The 19,538-nt window shown below is 43.6% G+C and overlaps 1 protein-coding gene across 1 annotated transcript in view; it reads left to right on the forward strand.

Moving 5' to 3' along the window:
- LOC114552172 (piezo-type mechanosensitive ion channel component 2) overlaps window positions 1-19,538 on the forward strand; it is a 79,534-nt gene that overhangs the window by 31,618 nt on the left and 28,378 nt on the right. Inside the window, exons 8-17 of the mRNA XM_028572806.1 lie at window positions 5,324-5,471; window positions 6,413-6,586; window positions 6,738-6,852; window positions 8,170-8,222; window positions 8,265-8,561; window positions 10,380-10,485; window positions 11,635-11,891; window positions 13,847-13,995; window positions 14,354-14,432; window positions 15,388-15,482. Coding sequence (XP_028428607.1) covers window positions 5,324-5,471; window positions 6,413-6,586; window positions 6,738-6,852; window positions 8,170-8,222; window positions 8,265-8,561; window positions 10,380-10,485; window positions 11,635-11,891; window positions 13,847-13,995; window positions 14,354-14,432; window positions 15,388-15,482 — 1,473 coding nt within the window. The remainder of the gene's footprint in view (window positions 1-5,323; window positions 5,472-6,412; window positions 6,587-6,737; window positions 6,853-8,169; window positions 8,223-8,264; window positions 8,562-10,379; window positions 10,486-11,634; window positions 11,892-13,846; window positions 13,996-14,353; window positions 14,433-15,387; window positions 15,483-19,538) is intronic.

Raw genomic sequence — 19,538 nt, forward strand, 5'->3', positions numbered from 1 at the left:
CCAGGTAACACGCCTCCACCTGTTAACACACCTCTACCAGGTAACACACCTATACCTGGTAACACACCTCTACCAGGTAACACACCTCCCCCTGTTAACACACCTCTACCAGGTAACACACCTATACCTGGTAACACACCTCTACCAGGTAACACACCTCCACCTGTTAACACACCTCTACCAGGTAACACGCCTCCACCTGTTAACACACCTCTACCAGGTAACACACCTATACCTGGTAACACACCTCTACCAGGTAACACACCTCCACCTGTTAACACACCTCTACCAGGTAACACGCCTCCACCTGTTAACACACCTCTACCAGGTAACACACCTATACCTGGTAACACACCTCCACCTGTTAACACACCTCCGCCAGGTAACACACCTCTACCAGGTAACACACCTCCGCCAGGTAACACACCTATACCTGGTAACACACCTCCACCTGTTAACACACCTCTACCAGGTAACACGCCTCCACCTGTTAACACACCTCTACCAGGTAACACACCTCTACCAGGTAACACACCTATACCTGGTAACACACCTCCACCTGTTAACACACCTCCACCTGTTAACACACCTCTACCAGGTAACACGCCTCCACCTGTTAACACACCTCTACCAGGTAACACGCCTCCACCTGTTAACACACCTCTACCAGGTAACACACCTATACCTGGTAACACACCTCCACCTGTTAACACACCTCCACCTGTTAACACACCTCTACCAGGTAACACGCCTCCACCTGTTAACACACCTCTACCTGGTAACACACCTCCACCTGTTAACACACCTCCGCCAGGTAACACACCTCTACCAGGTAACACACCTCCGCCAGGTAACACCTCTGCCACGTAACACACCTCTACCTGGTAAAAAGTTGTTTACACCCACACACACACATAAACACACACACACACACACACACACACACACACACACACACACACATACACACAGACACACACACACACACAGATAGACGCACACACATAGACACACACACACATAGACACACACAGATAGACACACACACACACACATAGACACACACACTGTAAAGTGTCCTGAGATAACTTCTGTTAGAATTTGACACTGTAAATAAAATTGAACTAAATAAAGTTCAACTGAAAGGAGTAAATAGAGAAAGAGCAGAGTAAAGAGAGAGAAAGGAGTAAATAGAGAAGGAGGGGACTAAAGAGAGAGAAAGGAGTAAATAGAGAAAGAGCGGAGTAAAGAGAGAGAAAGGAGTAAATAGAGAAAGAGCGGAGTAAAGAGAGAGAAAGGAGTAAATAGAGAAAGAGCGGAGTAAAGAGAGAGAAAAGAGTAAATAGAGAAAGAAGGGAGTAAAGAGAGAGAAAGGAGTAAATAGAGAAAGAAGGGAGTAAAGAGAGAGAAAGGAGTAAATAGAGAAGGAGGGGACTAAAGAGAGAGAAAGGAGTAAATAGAGAAAGAGGGGAGTAAAGAGAGAGAAAGGAGTAAATAGAGAAGGAGGGGACTAAAGAGAGAGAAAGGAGTAAATAGAGAAAGAGGGGAGTAAAGAGAGAGAAAGGAGTAAATAGAGAAAGAGCGGAGTAAAGAGAGAGAAAAGAGTAAATAGAGAAAGAAGGGAGTAAAGAGAGAGAAAGGAGTAAATAGAGAAGGAGGGGAGTAAAGAGAGAGAAAGGAGTAAATAGAGAAGCAGGGGAGTAAAGAGAGAGAAAGGAGTAAATAGAGAAAGAAGGGAGTAAAGAGAGAGAAAGGAGTAAATAGAGAAGCAGGGGAGTAAAGAGAGAGAAAGGAGTAAATAGAGAAGCAGGGGAGTAAAGAGAGAGAAAGGAGTAAATAGAGAAGGAGGGGAGTAAAGAGAGAGAAAGGAGTAAATAGAGAAGCAGGGGAGTAAAGAGAGAGAAAGGAGTAAATAGAGAAAGAGCGGAGTAAAGAGAGCGAAAGGAGTAAATAGAGAATGAGGGGAGTAAAGAGAGAGAAAGGAGTAAATAGAGAAGCAGGGGAGTAAAGAGAGAGAAAGCAGTAAATAGAGGGAGCGGAGTAAAGAGAGAGAAAGGAGTAAATAGAGAAAGAGTGGAGTAAAGAGAGAGAAAGGAGTAAATAGAGAAAGAGTGGAGTAAAGAGAGAGAAAGGAGTAAATAGAGAAGCAGGGGAGTAAAGAGAGAGAAAGGAGTAAATAGAGAAAGAGTGGAGTAAAGAGAGAGAAAGGAGTAAATAGAGAAAGAGGGGAGTAAAGAGAGAGAAAGGAGTAAATAGAGAAAGAGTGGAGTAAAGAGAGAGAAAAGAGTAAATAGAGAAAGAGTGGAGTAAAGAGAGAGAAAGGAGTAAATAGAGAAAGAGTGGAGTAAAGAGAGAGAAAAGAGTAAATAGAGAAAGAGTGGAGTAAAGAGAGAGAAAGGAGTAAATAGAGAAAGAGCGGAGTAAAGAGAGAGAAAGGAGTAAATAGAGAAAGAGTGGAGTAAAGAGAGAGAAAAGAGTAAACCCAAAGTTTTGGGTGTGTGGATTATAATAACAGGTTGAGTCAAACACAGACTCTCTTCATAACATGTTGCTGTAAACTAACAGCAGGTCTGGAGTCAGTTATCAGAGACTCTGCTGCCCCCTGCTGGTTGTCTTTAGGAAACAGCAGGTCTGGAGTCAGTTATCAGAGACTCTGCTGCCCCCTGCTGGTTGTCTTTAGGAAACAGCAGGTCTGGAGTCAGTTATCAGAGACTCTGCTGCCCCCTGCTGGTTGTCTTTAGGAAACAGCAGGTCTGGAGTCAGTTATCAGAGACTCTGCTAGACACACACACTGTAAAGTGTCCTGAGATAACTTCTGTTAGAATTTGACACTGTAAATAAAATTGAACTAAATAAAGTTCAACTGAAAGGAGTAAATAGAGAAAGGGGGAGTAAAGAGAGAGAAAGGAGTAAATAGAGAAAGAGCAGAGTAAAGAGAGAGAAAGGAGTAAATAGAGAAAGAGCGGAGTAAAGAGAGAGAAAGGAGTAAATAGAGAAAGAGTGGAGTAAAGAGAGAGAAAGGAGTAAATAGAGAGAGCGGAGTAAAGAGAGAGAAAGGAGTAAATAGAAAAAGAGCAGAGTAAAGAGAGAGAAAGGAGTAAATAGAGAAAGAGCAGAGTAAAGAGAGAGAAAGGAGTAAATAGAGAAAGAGCGGAGTAAAGAGAGAGAAAGGAGTAAATAGAGAGAGCGGAGTAAAGAGAGAGAAAGGAGTAAATAGAGAGAGCGGAGTAAAGAGAGAGAAAGGAGTAAATAGAGAAAGAGCGGAGTAAAGAGAGAGAAAGGAGTAAATAGAGAAGGAGGGGAGTAAAGAGAGAGAAAGGAGTAAATAGAGAAAGAGCGGAGTAAAGAGAGAGAAAGGAGTAAATAGCGAAGGAGGGGAGTAAAGAGAGAGAAAGGAGTAAATAGAGAAAACAGGGGAGTAAAGAGAGAGAAAGGAGTAAATAGAGAAAGAGCAGAGTAAAGAGAGAGAAAGGAGTAAATAGAGAAAGAGCGGAGTAAAGAGAGAGAAAGGAGTAAATAGAGAAAGAGCGGAGTAAAGAGAGAGAAAAGAGTAAACCCAAAGTTTTGGGTGTGTGGATTATAATAACAGGTTGAGTCAAACAATTTCAATTTCAATTTCAATTTTATTTATAGTATCAAATCATAACAAGAGTTATCTCGAGACACTTTACAGATAGAGTAGGTCAAGACCAAACTCTATAATTTACAAAGCCCCAACAATTCCAACAATTACAGTAATTCCCTCAAGAGCAAGCAGTGCGACAGTGGCGAGGAAAAACTCCCTCTTGGGAAGAAACCTGGGACAGACCCAGGCTCTTGGTAGGCGGTGTCTGACGGGCCGGTTGGGGGTGTGATGAACAGTGGCAATAATAGTCAAATTAATAATGGAACAGTGACTGGATGTAGCGGGGAGCTGCAGGGTTCAGCAGGAAGCAGCAGGGTTCAGCAGGAAGCTGCAGGGTTCAGCAGGAAGTAGCAGGGTTCAGCAGGAAGCTGCATGACATTGCAGGGCACCGCTGAGCTCGGCAGGGAGTGCAGCAGGACAACGGCGACAGCTGGAACCAGGATCTTGGTGCCAACGTTCTCCAAGGAAATACGCTGGGGGAAAAAACACAAGGACTCCGGGGAGTAAACTCCCCAGAAGCTAGGATTAGTAACAAGCATTTCTGGGACTGGATACACACAAATGGTAATAGTAAAAGTAAATAGTAAATAGAAAATAGAAATGGAGAGGAGAGAGCAGCTCAGTGTGTCAGAGGAAGGAAGGAAGTCCCCCGGCAGTCTAGAACTATAACAGCGTAACTATAACAGCGTAACTAAGAGAGACAGGTCATAAGGAGAGGTAGCTTTTTCGGGCTTAGAACTCTCCCCCTGCCGGATCGGGCTTGGCTGGCCTGTCTCCCTCTACTTTGTTATGTATTATTAATCTAACAATTATGAAGAGAAGCAGGTGGGCCAGTTAGGTGAACACTGCAACTCCTCTCTCCCTAACTATAAGCTTTATCAAATAGAAGAGTTTTAAGTTCATTCTTGAAAGCGATTACAGTGTCTGCCCCCCGAACCCAGATCGGGAGCTGGTTCCATAAGAGAGGAGCCTGGTAGCTGAAGGCTCTGGCTCCCATTCTACTTTTAGAGACTCTAGGTACCACCAGTAACTCTGCATTCTGGGAGCGCAGTGCTCTAGTGGGACAATAGGGTATTAGGAGCTCTTCTAGATATGATGGTGCTAGACCATTTAGAGCTTTGTAGGTCAATAGAAGGATTTTAAACTCAATCCTGGATTCAACAGGAAGCCAGTGCAGAGAAGCTAAAACAGGAGAAATATGATCTCTTTTCTTAGTTCTTGTAAGAACACGCGCTGCAGCATTCTGGATCAGCTGGAGAGTCTTAAGGGACTTATTTGAGCAACCTGACAGTAGGGAATTACAATAGTCCAGCCTGGAAGTAACGAATGCATGGACTAGTTTTTCAGACTCTCTTCATAACATGTTGCTGTAAACTAACAGCAGGTCTGGAGTCAGTTATCAGAGACTCTGCTGCCCCCTGCTGGTTGTCTTTAGGAAACAGCAGGTCTGGAGTCAGTTATCAGAGACTCTGCTGCCCCCTGCTGGTTGTCTTTAGGAAACAGCAGCTACAAACTATATATACTTACTTTGATGTATACTCTGTTACTGTCATGATTGCCTGTTTCTACTGAGTGTTTGGGATGATCCAAGCTGGCTCTGTGGACTGCTCTGCCCCCCTATATGATGATTGATTGATTGATTGATTGATTGATTGACTAGTTGATTGATTGATTGACTGATTGTTTCCTGTGCTGCAGAGTATTTGGGATGATCCAGGCTGGCTCTGTGGACTGCTCGGCCCCCTGGAGGCTGCAGGTGAACTCTGAGCTTAGCTGGTTTCACTTCTGCAGTCCTCTGATGCTGCTGCTGCTCTACAACACCGTGGCCAGTCTGTGGAGGAACCAGGTGATCGCTGCACACATTATAATAATCATTCCATGTTTAATGTGTGGTTATATACAATGTCTCGCCGTTTTTGTTCTCTTGCCTTCCAATTACAAATTCCTCCTATAATCAGAATCAGAATTATTATTTAGATTCAGTTGCTCACAGTCACATTCAAGGTAAAAGAGTAAGAGAAGAGCCATTCAATAAGTGTAACCCTAACCCTACAGTCAATCAATGTATACAGTAAATAAGTAACATATACAATAAGTAATACATAAATATATATATAAGGGCTGTCAATCGATTAAAAAAAATTAACTAATTAATTGCATGTGCTGTAATTAATCGCGATTAATCGCTTTTTTAAATTGAGACTGAAGCCTGTAATAATGGATATTTAAATGCTAAATCACTTAACTTTGCAAATATGAAGAAAAAAACAAACAAGGAAAGGTTCTGCTAAGTTCAGAATGTTTAATATCTTTCAGAACAACAGCAGCAACAATTTGGCTTATTTAGTCCTGCTGAAGGCTGCTGAAACGTCTGACTTGAGAGCAGATTGTTGTCCCCGTCCCCGGCTGCTGTCGCCTGCTCTCGTCTACTTTACAGACGAGGAGCAGTTCATCTCCAACGAGCCGAGAGTTCAGTTCATCTCCAACGAGCCGAGAGTTCAGTTCATCTCCAACGAGCCGAGAGTTCAGTTCATCTCCAACGAGCCGAGAGTTCAGTTTTTTAACGAGTTAAATATAAAAAAATTAACGCAAAAATTAACGCGTTAATTTTGACAGCCCTAATATATATAGGAGACATTAAAGGCATATCTCATCTCATCTTATCTTATCCCCTTAACTTACGATGTAATTTTATGATGTCAAGACTTCCTGACCAGATATTTAAATACTCTGTTGACAGTAGAGTCTCTTGGCTCTCATTGGCTGACGTGTCACATATTTTTGCAGATGATTGACGGTGATGGGGGGTGTGGTACAGATAGGACAGAGTCAGCAATCAGCAGGAGCTGTGACATCATCACCGCCACCAGCAACCTGAGTGATGATGTCAGCAGTGACATCACAGCGGAGAGACGGAGAGAGCTGTGGAGGAGAGCGCACGATCGTCCCGAGAGCAGAGACGTACGCAAACACTAAAGATATCATAATTTATTTATTATTGCCATTTTTATTAATAATTAGATTACTACTACTACTACTACTATGGAGTTACTGTCAGGTTTACTCTACTTTTGTAGTTTAATGTGACAGCTGTCTGTGTTTCCGTCTGTAGACGCTGGCGTCCTCCACCAATCACAGTCCCTCTGACTCTTTTGCCCCGCCGACCCAGAGCACAGCCTTGGGATTGGATGTTTACTCCACGCCTCACTACTCTCTCAGCCAGTCAGGTGAGTTTGTGGTTTGAATAGAGAGCCAAAGTCACGGCCTTCTATTTCCGGTCCATGGGACCTAACTTTTGATAAAATATGAAGGGGAGTCAATGGAGAGATAATAATTATTTTTTGGTCTGGTTTGAATTGAGCCATGGATTACAAATATGATGTTTGTCAATTTAAAAGATATTTTTGCAGCTGAAGAAAGTCTCTGTTAGCTAGCTAAGCTAAGCTCTGTTCCACAACACCTGTAACGTTATCTCACCTGATGGGTTTTATCCAGTCACGGGTTTTCAGCATAATTCAATTTTATTTATAGTATAAAATCATAACAAGAGTTATCTCGAGACACTTTACAGATAAAGTAGGTCTAGACCACACTCTATAATTTACAAAGCCCCAACAATTCCAACAATTACAGTAATTCCCTCAAGAGCAAGCAGTGCGACAGTGGCGAGGAAAAACTCCCTCTTGGGAAGAAACCTGGGACAGACCCAGGCTCTTGGTAGGCGGTGTCTGACGGGGCCGGTTGGGGGTGTGATGAACAGTGGCGATGATAGTCACATTAATAATGGAACAGTGACTTCAAATGGTAGTCGTAGTAGTTCATGTCATATCAGGGCGCTGCAGGGCGTTACAGGATGTAGCGTGGCCCAGCAGAGCATGGATGGACGTAACAGGAAGCAGCAGGGTTCAGCAGGAAGCAGCAGGGTTCAACAGGAAGCAGCAGGGTTCAGCAGGAAGCAGCATGGTTCAGCAGGAAGTAGCAGGGTTCAGCAGGAAGCAGCATGCATGGTTCAGCAGGAAGCTGCAGGGTTCAGCAGGAAGCTGCAGGGTTCAGCAGGAAGCAGCAGGGTTCAGCAGGAAGCTGCAGGGTTCAGCAGGAAGCTGCAGGGTTCAGCAGGAAGCTGCAGGGTTCAGCAGGAAGTAGCAGGGTTCAGCAGGAAGCAGCATGACATTGCAGGGCACCGCTGAGCTCAGCAGGGAGTGCAGCAGGACCACGGCGACAGCTGGAACCAGGATCTTGGTGCCAACGTTTTCCAAGGAAATACGCTGGGGAAAAAACATAAGGACTCCGAGGAGTAAACTCCCCAGAAGCTAGGATTAGTAACAAGCATTTCTGAGACGGGATGCACACAAATGGTAATAGAAAGGGAGAGGAGAGAGCAGCCCAGTGTGTCAAAGGAAGGAAGGAAGTCCCCCGTCCTGTCTCTCTTAACTAAGAGAGACAGGACATAAGGAGAGGTAGCCTGTTTGGGCTTTGGATTAGGGGGGTGTTAATGTAAAGCCCTGATCGCAGCGCTGGTTCTGTTGTTCTGTTTGTTGCTGCAGACACTTTGGAGATGTGTGAGTTTGAAGATGAATGGGAGGAGGTGGAGGTGGAAGTGGAGGAGGAGGAGGAGGAGGAGGAGGAGGAAGGGGCTAGCGCTGCCACTCTGGCGTTCAGCTTCCTCCTCAAACAGAGTTACATCTGCGCTCTTGTGGCCATGATGGCCTGGCCCATCACGTACGTGTCCTGGATGACGTGCGTCCTGCTGCTGTGGTCGTGCATCCTCTGGATGATGCGAGAGCGTCGCCGCTACACGCTGATGTCATCACCCTGGCTGGTCGCCTACGGCAACCTGCTCGTCGTAATGCAGTATGTCTACAGCTTCCCCTCTGTCCAGGAAGTTCCTGGACTGTTCCCGAAAAAAGATGATCCCTGCAGAGAGCTCGCCTCAAAGGTAACGCCACTGATTCTCTCGACCAGAGTTCTAACCAGTGTTGGTCCTCTTACTTTAATAAAGTAATTAGTTACAGTTACAAATTACTTCTCCCAAAAAGTAATTGAGTTAGTAACTTGGGGTTGGGTTAGCAGCAGCAACAAGTGTCGTGTTAGCATGCGTTGATGTGAGGTGCTTCATAAGATTGGAGTTGCTTAAGGCAGACGTGGATAAAGTCTTTTTTCCTGGCCATAGCGTGCATGTTGCATAAACATTCTTGCCTTTAATTTTAATGAGCGAGAAGTAGAAGTAATGGTGCTCTTTGGATGCTTTTATATAGACCTTAGTGGTCCCCTAATACTGTATCTGAAGTCTCTTTTATATAGACCTTAGTGGTCCCCTAATACTGTATCTGAAGTCTCTTTTATATAGACCTTAGTGGTCCCCTAATACTGTATCTGAAGTCTCTTTTATATAGACCTTAGTGGTCCCCTAATACTGTATCTGAAGTCTCTTTTATATAGACCTTAGTGGTTCTCTAATACTGTATCTGAAGTCTCTTTTATATAGACCTTAGTGGTCCCCTAATACTGTATCTGAAGTCTCTTTTATATAGACCTTAGTGGTCCCCTGATACTGTATCTGAAGTCTCTTTTATATAGACCTTAGTGGTCCCTAATACTGTATCTGAAGTCTCTTTTATATAGACCTTAGTGGTCCCCTAATACTGTATCTGAAGTCTCTTTTATATAGACCTTAGTGGTCCCCTAATACTGTATCTGAAGTCTCTTTTATATAGACCTTAGTGGTCCCCTAATACTGTATCTGAAGTCTCTTTTATATAGACCTTAGTGGTCCCCTAATACTGTATCTGAAGTCTCTTTTATATAGACCTTAGTGGTCCCCCCTAATACTGTATCTGAAGTCTCTTTTATATAGGCCTTAGTGGTCCCCTAATACTGTATCTGAAGTCTCTTTTATATAGACCTTAGTGGTCCCCTAATACTGTATCTGAAGTCTCTTTTATATAGGCCTCAGTGGTCCCCTAATACTGTATCTGAAGTATATAGACCTTAGTGGTCCCCTAATACTGTATCTGAAGTCTCTTTTATATAGACCTTAGTGGTCCCCTAATACTGTATCTGAAGTCTCTTTTATATAGACCTTAGTGGTCCCCTGATACTGTATCTGAAGTCTCTTTTATATAGACCTTAGTGGTCCCTAATACTGTATCTGAAGTCTCTTTTATATAGACCTTAGTGGTCCCCTAATACTGTATCTGAAGTCTCTTTTATATAGACCTTAGTGGTCCCCTAATACTGTATCTGAAGTCTCTTTTATATAGACCTCAGTGGTCCCCTAATACTGTATCTGAAGTCTCTTTTATATAGGCCTCAGTGGTCCCCTAATACTGTATCTGAAGTCTCTTTTATATAGGCCTCAGTGGTCCCCTAATACTGTATCTGAAGTCTCTTTTATATAGGCCTCAGTGGTCCCCTAATACTTTATCTGAAGTATATAGGCCTTAGTGGTCCCCTAATACTGTATCTGAAGTCTCTTTCCCGAAATTCAGCCTTGGTGCAGAATTACAGCCACTAGAGCCACAATGAGCTTTCCTTAGGATGTGCCATTTCTGTTTTCTGTAGCTATTGAGGAGGAGAGAAGGGGGGGGCAAGGTGGAGGGTGGGGTGTGGTCTTGACCAACTACCACTTTGCTCGTTTGAAAGCCATAATGTCTCTCTCTTATGGGGGGGGGAGGGGGGGGGGGGGGGAGGGACTGACTTGACTTAACATACTAGCTGTTGTCTGCAAATGTTTAATCTGATGACCATGTTGTAGTTGTTGTGTCTGGTGACCTTCTGGCTGCTGCTGCGTCAGGCGCTAACTGAGAAGAGAGACAGACAGAAAGACACACAGCTGTCCACCATCACCGTCCACACACAAGGTAAAACTCCTGTCTCACTGACCATCCACCTGTCTGTCTGACTGCTGTTTGGGAAAGATGCTAGTTCACAGCCGTTACATGTGCCGACATCAACACAGAGCATCCGGCGCAGCGTCAACACTTCCTGCTTCCTGTTCGTCATCACTGTCACTGCCCGATGTGAGTCGAGTGCAGATGTTTTTTGCAGATTTAAACAGTTAACGGCATAATGTGTCAGACTGTAACAGTCTATGGTCTTACTGAAATTTGTGAAATCTGTAAAATAATAAACTTTTCTCTTTACATACAATAACAGAAGATGGAAATCATTTCAAAAACGTAGCTATCTATGATTGTTAGATTGCTAACGTTAGCTCAAAATGCCATTCAAGTGACAACCTTTGTTGTGTTTGATTGCTAACTTGTAGCTAGCAGTCATTTCAAAAACGTTTTAGCTATCTATGATTGTTTGATTGCTAACGTTAGCTCAAAACGCCATTAGAATCTAGAAGGCTACTTGATTGCTAACGTTAGCTCAAAACGCCGTTAGCATCTTGTAGTCTACTTGATTGCTAACATTAGCTCAAAACACTGTTAGCATCTTGTAGGCTACTTGTCGCAAAGTGACGCATGCGCAACTCACATCGGGTAGTGACAATCACAGCTGCGGACTGACTTTAATGGAGTATAGCTGCATTTTCTACCGCTACAAATCTCCATTACAGGCTTCTACACCAAAAGTACTCCACGTTACAGCTTTATTTACTAGTTACTTTAGTTACTCCGCTACATTAATCTGATACAGCTTTAGTTACGAGTTACTTTAGTTACGAGTTACTTTAGTTACTCCGCTACATTCATCTGTTACAGCTTTAGTTACTAGTTACTTTAGTTACTCCGCTACATTCATCTGTTACAGCTTTAGTTACTTTACTTACTCCACTACATTCTTTACCCTTTTCTACAATGTTTTAATACTTTAACTACATTCTCATGCTGATACTTACAGACTTACTGTAACAGAGTATTTTACAGTGTGGTATTAATACTTAAGTAATCTGAATAATTCTTCAGTTGACACGTGTATCAGGTGTGATCTAGTTAACCAAGAGTCTGTTGACACGTGGATCAGGTGTGATCTAGCATCTACTGCTGTTTTGGGCCCTCCAGAGGAGCAGAGTGTTTGTGACGATCTGCAGGAGAAGAAGAAAAAGGAGGAGGAGGCGTCGTACGAGGAGGTGCTGCTCCTGCAGAGAGGAGGAGGACTTAAGATGGAGGGTCTTGTTGCCGTGGTTACCAGGATGTTTGTTAAATACTGGATCTATGTCTGCGGAACGATGTTTTTCTTCGTTAGTTTTGAAGGAAAAATCGTCGTCTACAAAGTGATCTACATGGTGATGTTCCTCTGCTGCGTTGCCCTCTACCAGGTAAGACTCAAGTACTACAAGTACTACAGATTCTTCTGATGAAACTGGTCACTTATAGCCAGACCCTCCTCCACAGTGCTGCAAAGGAGGGTCTGGCTACACCACAGGTGCATTCTGGGATAGGAGAAAAACATGCTCTGGTTCATTGGCCTTTTTTTAAACCAATCCCAACGGTCCTGGGCGGAGCTAAGCTCCAGACACAGTGACGGTGTCTCTGCTAAATAGTCTCAGGAAGGAACTGCTTCTGGTGGAACGTTTACACACAGCTAAAGAAATCTCCTCATCCAATATTAAATTAATTTAACTGTTGAAACAATACAGTAACGTGAGCTATTTAAATTAGCTGATACATGGTTAAACCTCATTGGCTCTTACCAGTGGATCTCCTTGTGTACTTGGTCCACAGCAATCCCACCAATCAGTCCCCAAACCTCCCAGTTAGAGAGGAAATGATCTAAACTTATTCTTTATAAAACCTCCCAGTTAGAGAGGAAATGATCTAACATATTCTTTATAAAACCTCCCAGTTAGAGAGGAAATGATCTAAACATATTCTTTATAAAACCTCCCAGTTAGAGAGGAAATGATCTAACATATTCTTTATGAAACCTCCCAGTTAGAGAGGAAATGATCTAACATATTCTTTATAAAACCTCCTAGTTAGAGAGGAAATGATCTAACATATTCTTTATAAAACCTCCCAGTAAGAGAGGAGATGATCTAACATATTCTTTATAAAACCTCCCAGTTAGAGAGGAAATGATCTAACATATTCTTTATAAAACCTCCTAGTTAGAGAGGAGATGATCTAACATATTCTTTATAAAACTTCCCAGTTAGAGAGGAAATGATCTAACATATTCTTTATAAAACCTCCCAGTTAGAGAGGAGATGATCTAACATATTCTTTATAAAACCTCCCAGTTACAGAGGAAATGATCTAACATATTCTTTATAAAACCTCCCAGTTAGAGAGGAAATGATCTAGCATATTTTTTATAAAACCTCCCAGTTAGAGAGGAAATGATCTAACATATTCTTTATGAAACCTCCCAGTTAGAGAGGAAATGATCTAACATATTCTTTATAAAACCTCCCAGTTAGAGAGGAAATGATCTAACATATTCTTTATAAAACCTCCCAGTTAGAGAGGAAATGATCTAGCATATTTTTTATAAAACCTCCCAGTTAGAGAGGAAATGATCTAACATATTCTTTATGAAACCTCCCAGTTAGAGAGGAAATGATCTAACATATTCTTTATAAAACCTCCTAGTTAGAGAGGAAATGATCTAACATATTCTTTATAAAACCTCCCAGTAAGAGAGGAGATGATCTAACATATTCTTTATAAAACCTCCCAGTTAGAGAGGAAATTATCTAACATATTCTTTATAAAACCTCCTAGTTAGAGAGGAGATGATCTAACATATTCTTTATAAAACCTCCCAGTTAGAGAGGAAATGATCTAACATATTCTTTATAAAACCTCCCAGTTAGAGAGGAGATGATCTAACATATTCGTTATAAAACCTCCCAGTTAGAGAGGAGATGATCTAACATATTCTTTATAAAACCTCCCAGTTAGAGAGGAAATGATCTAACATATTCTTTATAAAACCTCCCAGTTAGAGAGGAAATGATCTAACATATTCTTTATAAAACCTCCCAGTTAGAGAGGAAATGATCTAACATATTCTTTATAAAACCTCCCAGTTAGAGAGGAAATGATCTAACCATCTGATGATATTTTTAGGGTGTTATGTTGATCAGAGTTTCTGGTTATTGAGTTCAAAGTGAACTGAGAGAAATCCGGCAGCAACGGACTAGGATGAAGCTGATGTGGTCTGATTTACAGCATCTCCCTGTCTGTCTCACTGTCTCTCTCCCTGTCTGTCGCACTGTCTATCTACCTGTCTGTCTTTCTGTCTCTCCACCTGTCTGTCTGACTGTAGTTGAACTACGAGCGTTGGCGTGCCATGCTCAGGGGTTTCTGGGTAGCCGTGGTGGTTTACTCCATGTTGGTTCTGATCCTGGTCTACACCTTCCAGTTCCCCTCGTCCCCCGACACCTGGAGCTACTACACTGGACTCAGCACTCACAGGTACTCACAGGTACTCACAGGTACTCACAGGTACTCACAGGTACTCCTGGTACTCACAGGTACCCACAGGTACTCTCAGGTAAACACAGGTACTCACAGGTAAAAACAGGTACTCACACGTAAACACAGGTACTCACAGGTACTCACAGGTAAACACAGGTACTCACAGGTAAACACAGGTACTCACAGGTACTCACAGGCACTCACAGGTAAACACAGGTACTCACAGGTAAACACAGGTACTGACAGGTACTCCTGGTACTCACAGGTACTCACACGTAAACACAGGTACTCACAGGTACTCACAGGTACTCACAGTTACTCCCAGGTACTCTCTGATGTGTGGTTGTCTCTCCAGGTTGGAGGACATCGGTTTGGAGAAGTTTTCTGTTCCTGTTCTCTTCACCAGGATCTTCATCCCCGCTGCCTTCCTCTTGGTAAAACTATTACTACTACTACTACTACTACTACTACTAATAATAATAATAATAATAATAATAATAATAGTAATTATTGTTATTATTAATTATTAATCTTGGTACGCGTTAGCAGCTTGGCCCGGTTTGGTATTAAGCCAAACAGTGGACCGGTACCAGGTGTTGAGCTATGACATCCTAACCCTAACCCTGTTTAGACTCGTGCATGAACATGATGTTAAGTTGAACGTTTTCCTTTTTCTTCTTCTCTGAACACTTTGTAAACGTTGAACGTTTTCCTTTTTCTTCTTCTCTGAACACTTTGTAAACGTTGAACGTTTTCCTTTTTCTCTTCTTCTCTGAACACTTTGTAAACGTTGAACGTTTTCCTTTTTCTTCTTCTCTGAACACTTTGTAAACGTTGAACGTTTTCCTTTTTCTCTTCTTCTCTGAACACTTTGTAAACGTTGAACATTTTCCTTTTTCTTCTTCTCTGAACACTTTGTAAACGTTGAACGTTTTCCTTTTTCTTCTTCTCTGAACACTTTGTAAACGTTGAACGTTTTCCTTTTTCTTCTTCTCTAAACTCTTTGTAAATGTTGAACGTTTTCCTTTTTATTCTTCTCTGAACACTTTGTAAACGTTGAACGTTTTCCTTTTTCTTCTTCTCTGAACACTTTGTAAACGTTGAACATTTTCCTTTTTCTTCTTCTCTAAACACTTTGTAAACGTTGAACGTTTTCCTTTTTCTCTTCTTCTCTAAACACTTTGTAAACGTTGAACGTTTTCCTTTTTCTCTTCTTCTCTGAACACTTTGTAAACGTTGAATGTTTTCCTTTTTCTCTTCTTCTCTGAACACTTTCTAAACATTGAACGTTTTCCTTTTTCTCTTCTTCTCTGAACACTTTGTAAACGTTGAACGTTTTCCTTTCTCTTCTTCTCTGAACACTTTGTAAACGTTGACGGCGTTCTGCAGGTGTGTGTCGTACACCTGCATTACTTCCACCAGCCCTTCTTGCAGCTGACTGATCTGAAGACTGTGGTGGACACACACAACAGCACCATCACCAGGTAACACACACACACACACACACACAGCACCATCACCAGGTAACACACACACACACACACACACACACACACACACACCAGCACCATCACCAGGTAACACACACACACACACACACAACAGCACCATCACCAGGTAACACACACACACACACACACACACACACACACACACAGCACCATCACCAGGTAACACACACACACACACACACACACACACACACCAGCACCATCACCAGGTAACACACACACACACACACACACACACACACACACACACACACACACACACACCAGCACCATCACCAGGTAACACACACACACACACACACACACACCAGCACCATCACCAGGTAACACACACACACACACACACACACACACACCAGCACCATCACCAGGTAACACACACACACACACACACACAACAGCACCATCACCAGGTAACACACACACACACACACACACCAGCACCATCACCAGGTAACACACACACACACACACACACACACATACACCAGCACCATCACCAGGTAACACACACACACACACACACACCAGCACCATGACAACACAACAACACCATCACCAGGTAACACACACACACACACACACACACACACACACACACACACAACAGCACCATCACCAGGTAACACACACACACACACTCTCTCTCTCACACACACACACACCCACACCCACACACACACACACACACACACACACACACACACACACACACACACACCAGCACCATGACAACACAACAACACCATCACCAGGTAAAACACACACACACACACACACACACACACACACACCAGGGGCGGATCTAGACTCTCAGTACAGTGGGGGCGGAGCTTCATCATGGGGCCCTCTGCTACCAAGTCATTTTAAAATTAAAACCGTTAAATAAAAACGGTAAATTATCTGATGAATGCATATGTTATGTTATAATGTGATAATGTGTCATTTGTTTAGCCAGTATGCTTTTACGTCAAATAAATCCCAAAGAAAAGACAGAAGTTTTGACAAGTTTTTATTGACATACAAACAAAGACAGCAGTTTGCCAGTCAAGTAAAAATGTTTCAGCACCACGGACAGCGACAGCTGATGGACAGCGATGGTGCTGAACAGGCCAAGTGCTCTCAATCAGTGCCACGCTATATAACTGACATGGCTCTATTATACTGTATTGAACACAATGTTTGTTTACAACTCCATAGGTAGGCTACAGGTGCTACATGAAAACTTTGAGTAAAACTGATTTCTAAAATATAAATTCTTAGACGAATATTTTTCCTTACCATTTTGTTGTCTGCTTAATGATAGTCCAGAACAAATACATCTAACAAAACTATCTACATATCATGGTCCCTTATTAAATCTTCATCCTCCTCTCCTTCATGGTGGCAAATCTGCCAACCACGTTGTCCTTGTCGATATGTACAGTATATCTCACTCCACACACAGCAAGGTGGGATTTGACAGTCTGGCCTCATCCATGAACAAGTATGTCTTCATGAGCCGCAGACGGCTGAAACTTGGTTTGGCGCTGGGGCTGCGGATAGGAAGGCTTTTATAAATCCTGTGGAGAATGGTCAGGTGGGGGTAGACTCTATCCATGTTGTTGGCAATGAGGAATGGCAGGACGGCGTCGGTGGTGAGATCCATGTTTAACTGAGAATACAATACACGAAAAGAGTGAAACTCCTCCACTGCGTCTTCTGGCTTGGGCATGTCTTCTGAGTAGAAACGGGCCAGCTCAAGCATTTTCTCCGCAGCATCAGGGTGCTCAAACCGCTTAGGGCAGAGTACTGCGAACAGTTTGGCCATTTTTTTGAAGTCTGAAAATCGACTTTCAAACTGCCCCGCAAAACATGCAGAATGTAAAAATAAATTTCTGCTTTGAAGCGGCGTCTGCTGTCCTCGATCTAGTCATTCTCTGCGTCCTCGTCAAAATGCCTTCTTCTCTTGCGAATCCTCTGCTCCGCAAACTCGGTGGCTGCGTGGCTTTCTCTGGCCAGACTTCTCGCTGTGTTCTCCATGCTGTCAAAGGCTTCTTCTGTGCGTAACTCTGATCTGAGCCACAGTACTGTCAATAAGATTCACAGCAGTGTTGACATCCAGTGACTCTTTTTGGAGGTAATTCGACAGGATGTATGTCCTCTTCAAAAAATCGTTCCAAAACACCCACATGAACATGAATTCAAATGTGCTGAGTTTTGACAGCAGGCCGTCAACTTCAGAGGCCGCCTTGGGTGAGCTGTTGTGGTGGTGTTGATACGGCTCAGGGCTTTGAGAATGGCTGGGAGGCTCTGGATCACCGCTTCTGAGGCCTGCTTCCTGGAGGCCTAATCCTGGAGGCCTGCTTCCTGGAGGCCTGCTTCCTGGAGGCCTTATCCTGGAGGCCTACTTCCTGGAGGCCTGTTTCCTGGAGGCCTGCTTCCTGGAGGCCTGATCCTGGAGGCCTGCTTCCTGGAGGCCTGATCCTGGAGGCCTGCTTCCTGGAGGCCTGCTTCCTGGAGGCCTGCTTCCTGGAGGCCTGATCCTGGAGGCCTGCTTCCTGGAGGCCTGATCCTGGAGGCCTGCTTCCTGGAGGCCCGATCCTGGAGGCCTGCTTCCTGGAGGCCTGATCCTGGAGGCCTGCTTCCTGGAGGCCTGATCCTGGAGGCCTGCTTCCTGGAGGCCTGCTTCCTGGAGGCCTGATCCTGGAGGCCTGCTTCCTGGAGGCCTGATCCTGGAGGCCTGCTTCCCGGAAGGCCTGAAGTTAAAAAACAGTACAAGGTCTCAAGTGTACAGAAAAAAACGTTAGCGCTACACAAACAACACACAGCATCCATAAGAATTAGATTGAGGTTGTGTGTGCAGCAGTGGACATAAAATGCCTTGTCTGAGCAATTTCGCTTGACCCTGGCTTGTAGCCCCGTTAACTGCCCTGACATCATTCTGGCACCGTCATATGCTTGTCCCCTCAGATCATTTACATTAAGACCAAGGTCCTTTGTCAGCTAATTATGCAGAAGATCATAAATGCCACACTGCCATCAGGTAACTCCTCAAATTTAATAAACCGCTCAATGCTGCTGCTTGTTTTGGTGACATATCTGAGTGAAAGAGAAAACTGATCCATACTTGTTATATCTATGGTGCAATCTACAATAACTGAGAAAAACCTTGCTTTATCTCATCAATTATTGTGCTCAGTGTCTCTTTGGAAAGAGCTGCAATGAGCTCGTTTTGGGACTGGTGACTGAGGTATGTCACTCTGCTGACCGGGTTATTCATGTGCTGCTCGAGGATGGAGTCGTAGTGAGCCAGCAACTTCAGGAGCTCTAAGAAATTCCCTGGTTAGAGTCAGGGGTTCCCAGCCCAGCATGTTCTCTGTGGCCATGAAAAGCCAGCCCCTGTCTGGCTAAAAAGAGCGTGGTGTCCACCAACCTGTGTAGGATCCTTCTGTTCTTCTCCACCTGCTCTCTCTCTCTGCTTTCAGAAGCTCCGCCATGACAGTGCTGTCCTGACTCAAACCAAACTTTGTCATTAGATATGCCTTCTCTATCTCAATCCGCTCTGTCCCTTTTTTAAATGAAGAAAACCCCATACATGGCTCAGCCCAGGCTTTCCCAGCACTGTTGTTGGACTTTTTACCGAAAAGCCAGCATCAGAAACAGAACAGCGGGTTTGCCCTTGGTGAGTACACCAACCACTGGCACTCCACCGGGTTACCTGAGCCTCCCATCTGGCGCAAGCCGGACTGAAGTGTCGCTTATCCTGGTCATGTGGAAACTCTTTGTAGCAGTCCCTCAAGCCAGGCTGGCAAGGACCATGTCCAATCACCGCACGGATCAATTCAGACAGGACATTGGCTAGGCAGTGCGCCTCTGAAGGACCCATGCTCGCGCTGCTGTTGGAACCAACGTTAATGGTATTAATATTGTGTTGAGTCAGGGATGATGATGATGATGATGATGATGATGAGAAGTACGATGTGAGAGGAGCACACAATGCTACCACACTTCTCCTACTATCTTGTTCTTTTCTTTTTAATGCGCCTT

This window comes from Perca flavescens, unplaced genomic scaffold (assembly GCF_004354835.1).
Source record: "Perca flavescens isolate YP-PL-M2 unplaced genomic scaffold, PFLA_1.0 EPR50_1.1_unplaced_scaf_9, whole genome shotgun sequence".
In the NCBI taxonomy this organism is placed as follows: domain Eukaryota; kingdom Metazoa; phylum Chordata; class Actinopteri; order Perciformes; family Percidae; genus Perca; species Perca flavescens.